Source organism: Semicossyphus pulcher, unplaced genomic scaffold (genome assembly GCF_022749685.1).
Source record: "Semicossyphus pulcher isolate SPU_LCO1_2020_fin unplaced genomic scaffold, fSemPul1.0.p SCAF_1, whole genome shotgun sequence".
NCBI lineage: Eukaryota > Metazoa > Chordata > Actinopteri > Labriformes > Labridae > Semicossyphus > Semicossyphus pulcher.
The window spans coordinates 25,274,716-25,284,172 of NW_027211603.1; the positions used below are offsets into that span (position 1 = coordinate 25,274,716).

Here is a 9,457-nt window from a genome sequence, read left to right on the forward strand (position 1 = left end):
ACAATTACGTAAAGTCACACTGTCATGGCGGGTGCATTTTGCGCAACTGGGAATAAGATAGTGTTACTGACGCAGCTCTTTCGGTGGTGGGGCTGAAACAATTACATAAAAACTTGTATTTCTTCTCTCTTGTCTCTGACTGACCCACGTTCCCTCCTCGGCGGGCTGAGTCTGCGCACCAGCTTGCAACGTGGCGACTGAATCCTTATCATGTTACCGACATCCTGTTCACCAATGGCAGGGCCCCTTTCAAAAGAGGAGGCTGGGCCGCGCATGAAACGGACACTCTGATTGGCTGTACGTAAGGCGGCAGAAAATTCCCGTTTGGTTGCATCCCATCTTCAGGAAAAGGGAAGAGGATTGCCTAAATTCGCTTGAGTGAGGACTGTTGGTGCTCTCAGTGGACCTCAGGTGCTATTTTGTTGGTTGGTTACTTGATGCAGCTGCTACACACCGCTGTGAAAGAGAGGAAGAAAGGTTAGAGTGTCGGTACAAGCGGTGAAAGAGACGACACAGTGTAGCCGCTTGGCTATTGTGCATTGTAGAGCAGCAGGCCTGCTGCGGAGACAACTGTTGTGGTCTCAGCTTCATCCTCCCTGACTGATGGACGTCCTCGGCTTCGTGTGTGCCGTGCTTCTGTGCACTCTGGCGGTACAAAGCAAGCCCACGTTAAGAAAAGACAGAGTCATTCATGAACCAGAGCTGAGCAGGCACGAAGACAATAAGAGCTTCCAGTACGACCATGAGGCCTTTCTGGGCAAAGAGGAGGCCAGGACGTTTGATCAGCTCACACCAGAGGAGAGCAAAGACAGGCTGAGGTAAGGACGGACCTCAATCACCTTTACAAATGACCTGATTCCACATTATCTTTCAAAAGTCTTAATGTTATTGTCACATGTTGCATCAATGGGTAAATCAGGCACTCTCACTCCTTTGCTGTTGGAGTCTCTTGCGTGTAACTGTGCAGGCTGAGCGCATTAAAGTTTAACAAATGCCTGAGGAAGACGTGCATGCCAGCAAGTCTACAAGATCAAACTGAGCTGCATTACTACTGTTCGCACACACTCGTATAGAGCTAATTGCCCAGCCGAAATCTTAATTATACATCGTCATTAAAGAAGCATTTGTAGGCGATGGAGTTTGAGTAAAACTTGTGCTGGAGCTGTCACTATCTACAGTACACGTCATGTGCTACGTGGTTCTGTTTGGATGACAAGTTGGCACAATGTAAGACATGAAGGAAAAGCCTCTTTCCTGTGGTGGTAAGAGTGGGAGGGACCCCTGTAACATCACAACGTGGCAACCCAGCTCTAAGAATACACCACAGCTACACATCCTGCATTTTTCACTAAAACGGGTTTGCCTGCTCCTCCTACTAGAGGAGTCCCACTGAAGCACACTTCCTTACACAAGAAATGGTTCAACTAAATGTGTATGTTTTTCTGCCTCCTAAGAAAAGTATTTCTGGTTATTTTGGACAACTCATCATGATTCAGCATTAAACGTAATACTAACAAATGCTGTCTTCATTCTCTTCCCTTGTAGTAAAATAGTTGACCGAATAGACGCTGACGCTGATGGCTACATCACCACAGCCGAACTCAAGGCTTGGATAAAGCGTGTCCAGAAACGTTACGTGTATGAGAATGTGGCAAAGGTGTGGACAGATTACGACCTGAACAAAGACAACAAGATTTCATGGGATGAGTACAAGCAAGCTACATACGGATACTACCTCGGTATGTGTGTTTCACGCAATGTCATTTTTATATTAAACCTTAAAACTCGGTCAGTGTTTAAGTCTAACCTGGTTTTTACTGCCCTTTTAGCTAACCCGGAGGAATTTGAGGACGCAACCGACCAGTTCAGCTTCAAGAAGATGCTCCCTCGTGATGAGAGGAGGTTTAAAACAGCTGATCTGAACGGGGACCTTGCAGCAGACAGAGAGGAGTTCACGTCCTTCCTCCACCCTGAGGAGTTCGAGCACATGAGGGATATTGTGGTTCTGGTAAGCCCTCTGTTACCGCACGGTCATTAAGTGTGATTAGAAAGGGGTGTGGAAGTCAATCTAGTCTAGTTTTTTCTCATGGAGGTTTGGTAGAGGGTACACATAAAGTATCTTAATTTAGACTTTTGTAAACTGTCTCTCCAGTAAGAAACATTATTTAATTACAGGAATAGATCTGACGTCTGTTTCATACGTCTGATAACCTACGTGGGTAAATGTGTTACTTTTGGATAGCTCCTTAATGAAACTTTAACTCGGCCAGGAAATGATTGAGTTTCTGTATTTTTTGGAACAGGTCCAGTGGGATGGGACCGACTGTCCCATTTAAAACTCAATCTTTAAATATAAATTTGGCTTCATGGAGCAGTTGCGTGGCAAACGTTAGCAGTGATGCACTATGCCGCTCTGTTCATAAAAGTTGTACTACCCATTTGACAGAGTTAATTATTCATCTCTCATTTTCATGTCGTCACCGGATGTAACCGAAGAACTGTTCATCCGGGGGTCCTCGATGATGGTGGGGAATCTGGCTGGGACTAATAAGAGGCCTGTTTCTTATATAATGAAGGGGTTATACTTCTTTTTATGTAACTTTGATTTGTCACACAAGCAGACAACAATGAGCTATTGATAGCTTATGTAGTCATGTGAGGAAAAATGATGCTAAGAAAGAGACACTACAGCTTCGAGAGGACATGACTGCAGGCGAGGAGAGCTGATAAATGACAGAGCTTGTAGACAGCAGTGTGTTGCTCCCGTGTAGAAAGAAAACACGAATACGGTTTGTTCCACAGAGCCTCCAACAAGTTGTAGGTTCCTCCATTTATTGCAACTGTTATGAATGTTTTTTTGTTTGTTTTTTCGGGGCCTTTTGCCTTTATTCCTAGGACAGCTGAAGAGAGACAGGAAGTGTGGGGAGCAGAGAGTGGCGGATGACATGCACCAAATGATCGGCAGACTAGGAGTCGAGCCTGTGATCAGTACGTTGAGGACTGTAGCCTCTACACATGGGGCGCCTGCTCTATCAACTGAGCTGAACCAGCGCCCCATGAATGTTTTTTTTAAAACTCTAATTACTTTCCTTTTCTCATGCTGTCCTCTGTAAGCCTGTCGGGTTATTTATATTATGACTTTTGGGCTGACTAGTTGGTCGAGCATCTTGTTGGATAACATTGGTTGTTGCTTTTCCAGTTTAATGATATGGGATTATAAATACTAGTGTTGTAAACTGCAATGAGAGTAAACTTACAGCATTGAGGGATTCAATATGTCTGCGTGTAGAATCACTTCCATCTATTATCTATACCGCTTATCCTGTTCAGGGTTGCAGGGCGAGAGACGGGGTACACCCTGGACTGATCGCCAGTCAATCACAGGGCTGATAGATAAAGACGCTCACATTCACACCTACGGCCAATTTAGAGTCACCAATGCACCTAACAAGCATTTCTTTGGACTGTGGGAGGAAGCCGGAGTACTCGGAGGGAACCCAGACATGCACGGGGAGAACATGCAAACTCCACACAGAAACCGAGGTTCAAACTAGGAACCTTCTCGCTGTGAGGCGGCAGCGCCCACCACTGCACCACCGTGCAGCCCGTAGCATAACCCATAAGAGACAATGTACAGCCAGCAGGTTATCACTGCAGAAGCATAAACCCTTACAGGATGATGACCCCGACACAAAGTAGAGTTGTCCTCTGTCAATCAGAAGGGGTCTGATTTCCATATAACGCCTTGTTCCCTGTACATGATCCCACTATTTAAATGGATTCTTACTAAAGAAATAAATACTCTGATGCAAAATCTCGATTTATAAAAAGATTCTGTGGACTTAATGCGGTGCCATAAATGACCAATGAGAACCAAGTATTCAACAAACTTTGCAATAAATAGTAATACACTATGAAAAGAATGTTATCGACTGAGCTTAGTTATACGCATCCCTGAATAGCTGAGTTTGTGCCTCTCACATGCTGATGACATACGAACATCTGTCACACTGTCGCTGACGTCTATACCGGTCTATAGGTTCTATATTTTTAATGAACATCTCTTCTTGTTTACACGCGACCTTTTACAGGTTAAGTGGTTACAGAAACATTGGATGCTCTTGTTTATTATTAGTGAGCTATTAGACCACAGAAGCTACATGTCCATGAATCATTCAGCAGGTCTCGGAGAAGGCCTCTCACCTGCAGGAAAGGATGCATACAGTGATTTCAATCTGTGTATCTGCGTGCATGTGATATGACCCAGATGCATTTCAGTTACTGAACACGTATGTGTGAGGTTGTTAACTAATGATCAGCTCACACGGCAAGCCTTAGAGAAGCCATTTAGTCAAATTCACACTCTGTCAAATGCAGGATGTGAGAAAGAAAACTGTCTGCAAAGGCTTTGAAAGTCAGTGTGGAGGGTGTTCTCTCATCGTCAGGGACTCCTCTAATGTGTGTGTCAGTCTGCCAGCCCGGCCGTAAGCTGACCCTCATGCATTCACTCGTCCTGCCTGGGGTGACATGTTTCCCTTTTATTACTCAGAGTGAAAGTTGACCATTGTTGACCCCCGTGTCTCCCCTTAATGACATCATAAACTCATTGTGATTGCAGGAAACCCTGGAGGACATTGACAAGAATGGCGACGGACATGTGGATGAAGATGAGTATATTGGTATGTTTAAGTAATTATTTCAAAGTAATTCAATCAATTTCATTAATGTTTTATACGAATGAAGTGAAGTGAACACATTTAAGGCACAAACCTTAAGTATGCTACTGAATAATCAAGATATCACAAGTGAGAATACAACATAATGCATCGCTTTGAATATCAACAATTTGCAGTAAAACTGATCAAAGTTTAGTGTCTAGTTTTTCTGTTAATAGCTTGCATTCATCTGTCCTGACTGGTGCAAGACTATGGAGCAAGTAAACATTTAATAAAAACCCTCTTGTCGTTTGCCTTCACCCTTTTCAGCCGACATGTTTGCTCACGAGGACGGGGGTCCGGAGCCAGACTGGGTTAAGACTGAGAGGGAGCAGTTCTCCGACTTCAGAGACTTGAACAAAGATGGTAAGATGGATCAGGACGAAATCCGCCACTGGATTATGCCTCAAGACTACGACCACGCCCAGGCCGAGGCCAGACATCTGGTGTACGAGTCTGACCAAGACAAGGTACGTCATTTGCCCTGCATCAACTCGTTTAAAGGGGGGGTATTATGCTGTTTCACATGAAGACATATATATAATGTTACAATGTTTGATGTCTAAAACATATAAGTATGTTGGAGTAATCCCCAGGTCTCTCAGTCTGCAGGCTGCTGTGAACGGCAGGTTTCACACTAATGCTGTGTTCGAAATGCCATACTATACTAGTAGTACGTACTGATTTGGCCAAAATGTAGAATGCAGTATGCAAACATAAGCTAAATGTGCAGTATGCCAAAAATGCCCGGATGTCGTACTGATTCGGAAAATATCTCCAGTATGCATCGGACCAGTCTACCTCGCCTACTGTATCCCACAATGCAAAGCGCTGGAACGTCACAGTGGCAGTTGAAATGACGGACAGCAATAGCATTCCAGCAGAAGGGGGCGCTATAGCTAAAGAAGCGCTCAGTTATTGTTTACTTCCGCCTGGCGAAGCATGCTGCAAAATGAATATGAAAAGATCCTTCATACTACTGCCAAATGCAGTATAAAGTATGTAGTAGGTAGTATGTAGTATATAGTACGGCATTTCGAACACAGACACTGTTTTCTACACGCAGCACTTCGTGAGGCTTCAGAGAGCTGGCCAATGAGAAGAAAGTGGGCTTGTAGGGGCAGGGTTTCTTAAAGGGACAGAGCTGCCTGGGTCGTTTGAGGCTGAGGCTGTGTGAGGGCCTTCAGAGCACCAGTGTGAGAAAAAATTGTGGATTTTGCACAAGTGTAAATTATGCTAAGCTACTCCACAGGTATCACAGAATGAAATATGAAGCTTCAAATTAGCATAATGCCCCCCCTTTAAGATCTGCTTCCTGTCATATTGTGTATATGTGGTCTTATTCACACTTAGAGTGATTATTCTGAAAATGTGTTTCATATGTCACTCTTTTTAGCATACACTAAGATTCTCTTGAATATAGGCGTTTACATTGAAATTCAAATCTTGGGCATGTATCTTGTGCCATTTCAGGCAAGAACAAGATCACATGACAGTCATAATAAGTGCTGTCACAGTTCAAAGACACTGTTTTTTACTGTGTCTGAATTGTCAGTGGTTTGCAAAAAGGTCTGTTTTTTACTTGTTTAAAAATAAATGCTTAATCTAGCCGATACAGCCTGTATTTGATCATCTTTGCTGTTTCCTTGGCCTGACATTTACCACATGAATAAAGGTTTTTGTTTCTACATATTTAAATTTTTTCAATATTGTTTGAAGGTTTTCTTATCTTGTAACTCTCTCGTCTCCCCCCCTCAGGACCAGAAGCTGACCAAAGAGGAGATCCTTGAAAACTGGAACATGTTTGTGGGAAGTCAGGCCACCAACTACGGAGAAGACCTCACCAAGAACCACGACGAGCTCTGAGCCCTCAGTGCTCGACTGACGTGTGTGAGGAGGGTTGATGAACATCTTTGTCTTAACAGACAGAAAGACAAACTCTTACACCTCCTGTCATCACTACAACCACCATGCCGTCTTCTCCTCGTAATATCAGAACAGTGAACACTGTAGAGACCAAACAAGAGGAGGGATACGTGTCTGTTCCACCACTAACACTAAAGGGTCCGTCTCGGTTCTGTTTCTGACATTCAGGAGCAAAGCTGGGCCAAGCGGACTCAACTTTCCATCGATGGTGCCTTCCAGCCGCGTCGCCGGCTTTGCTGCCTCAGAGATCTGTGTAGATAGTCTTCAATAACACGGAGCTGAATGCCGAGCTTTACGTGGATTTTAAGACACTGTTTTCATAGTGATGTTAATGTGAAACTACAGCGCAGAACATTTTATCCTGATTTATTTATTTATCAATTAACTTCTGAATAAATACATGTTCAACTTTTCTTTTTCATGACAGAAATTATTTTTCTTTGTTTACAGTTTTTATGGCCAAATGATTTTAATGTTTTGTTTATTTTTTGTTAGTTAAGTGCTTTAAGAACTGTTAATTAACAGATGTTTATTGGCATGGTTTTTGCACGCCTTGGTTTTAGTGTGCCTGTGAAGTTTTTTGTTTCAAATATATTTATTGGTTTACTTAAGAGTATGATCCATGTTCATTTTTATTGACCTTTGCTGATGTTATATTTGAACTTTGACTTTTACAGCTGCCTAATTTAATCAAGGTTGGATTTTTTTTAGTACTCTTTTAGCTTGAATACATCAGACAAGAGAAGAAAAGTTTCCTTTGGTCACATCCTACTAAGTCACTCCGGTGTCCTCTCCTTTATCACATAAATTAACTTTTTTCCACATAATTTGATATTGTATGAATCAGCCTGTTGTTTTTATATGACATTTTTTGTATTGCTTAATTGAAAGTTTTGATTGATCGGTGCATAGAACTATGCAAGAAAAGAAGGAATTACAACCAGAATTTGAGGATCATGTCATTTTAGTCAAATTAATGTCATTCAAAACTTTTTTTCCTCCATTGTTTTCCAGTTTTGTTGTGCTTTGTTGTTCAAACCTCAGTTGCATTAATAGTCCACATCACACATGGGCACAAACACAACATGTCTGTACTTCCACACTGCACATGCTCATGGATTGTGTCAAAATAAAAAATAAAAAGTCTTCTGTGATTTTTGTGTTAAGCTGCAGAGCATCATTGATCTGAGACGAGGGGCCTTTAGAGGCTGCTCCTGCTGTTCAAGAGGCAGTACATGTGCATTAACATGGTGTCTTTTCACATAGGTATTAGAATCAGCTCTATTGGCATAGTATGTGAGCACATACAAGGAATTTGACTCGAGGTTTTCTTTGCTCTCGATATACAGACACACATACTAAACAGACATACTGAACTTAAAAACAAGGACAGGTTAAACAAGGTAACAGACACTTAGACACAAAAACTACTGTGTACACACCTATGGATACAGTTATATTTTACAAATTATTAATATGTATATATAAATATATATATACATTATTTAAAGAAAACACAACAACACTTATAGACAGGAGACAATGGTGCAATAGAGAGTGCAAAGGTGCAGAGATAAATGTGGTTATGAATCAGGTTGTTATGAAAGTTAGAAGGTTGTAGTATTTACAGAGAATGTGGATTGACCTTCGATGTAGTGATAATACATACATGATAAGAGAGGGAGCTAAAAAAGGGCTAAAAAGTAGCCCGTTAGCTTAACTTCCGTCAACTGTCTAAATGTAGCTTCCTGTGGTGTCTGCTGCTTGTGAAGCTAGCTCCTGTTTGTCTCTGTGACAAGAACATGTCAAGAACCATAATGTGTCTTTTTGTAAAGATATTGAAATATGTTCTATTAGGCTGTTTCCAGTCTTAGCGCTAAGCTAGGCTAATAGTCTTATGGCTGTAGCTTCACATGTAGCTTCCAGACATGTTATTGATCCCTAATCTAATTATTCAGGCAAGAAAGCAAATTAAGTCATTTCTCTATACATTGAACTATTTAATTCAGAAAAATGATGAGCGTTTAAAGTCCTAAATGCAACTTCTGTTTTGTGTTTTATCTAATTTCTGGATTTTCACAGTGACAGGCTGAAGTGAATATAAATCATTCATGATAACTAGCCTTCTTAAGTCTAGATTAAAGTGTCCTACTTTACTTGTCTCCTTACTGTTACAAAATCTGGCTACAGGTAAACACTTCCCCATGTTTTCGTCTTCTACAGCAACACACATTTAAAACAACTTGTGAGCTAGTTTCTCTGGTTTGGAGTACATTTCTTCTCTTTAGGTTGACTTAGTTCTCCTCACACTTTCTTTAAGTCCCAGTGCACTTAATTTATACTTTTCTGCTGTTCAAGTTCCACATTGAAATACTGCATCACAGGTAGCTATATTGGGTGTAGGCCTTTCAAATGCTCGAGTCTGCATATTTGACTCTTTGAACATCAGGAGCAAGCGGATGCTGTTAACACTCCTCATGACTAATTGCAGTGTGCACACACGCACAGCAGAGATGGAGTTAAGCTGACTTGCTGTTGCTGCTGGCTGTTGCAGTAAAACTCTCAGATGTAACTGAGAAAGCAGCTCTGCCACCCAGCCTGTCCCCTCTGCCTGCTCATGTGGAACATATGGATATATGTGTGCCAGTTAGCAGGACAAGTCAAGCGGGACCAATGCGATAAAGCTCATTAGGAACAAGGGGACAGGGCGATGTATGTGTGGGCAGTGTTAGTCTGTTGTGATGTAGGAGCGTCTTCAAACACACTCGGACCATCACTGCAGAGGCCAGAAATGTCCGGAGAGATATGAAATATTC

General features: G+C 42.0%; 1 protein-coding gene across 1 annotated transcript; it reads left to right on the forward strand.

Moving 5' to 3' along the window:
• Positions 1-364: 364 nt before the first annotated feature.
• On the forward strand, positions 365-7,785 carry rcn1 (reticulocalbin 1, EF-hand calcium binding domain). Its single transcript, XM_069657860.1, has 6 exons — positions 365-818; positions 1,546-1,739; positions 1,830-2,008; positions 4,619-4,679; positions 4,986-5,185; positions 6,474-7,785. Exons 1-6 carry the CDS (start codon positions 604-606, stop codon positions 6,579-6,581), a joined length of 957 nt encoding a protein of 318 aa, XP_069513961.1. The 5' UTR covers positions 365-603; the 3' UTR covers positions 6,582-7,785.
• The last annotated feature ends 1,672 nt before the right edge of the window (positions 7,786-9,457 follow it).

Bases quoted from the DNA above. Each gene is read 5' to 3' on its own strand.
- rcn1 (XM_069657860.1), top strand. From the start codon at position 604: ATGGACGTCCTCGGCTTCGTGTGTGCCGTGCTTCTGTGCACTCTGGCG. The intron at 2,009-4,618 runs GTAAGCCCTCTG...TTGTGATTGCAG, and splicing joins TGAGGGATATTGTGGTTCTG to GAAACCCTGGAGGACATTGA. The intron at 4,680-4,985 runs GTATGTTTAAGT...CACCCTTTTCAG, and splicing joins GGATGAAGATGAGTATATTG to CCGACATGTTTGCTCACGAG.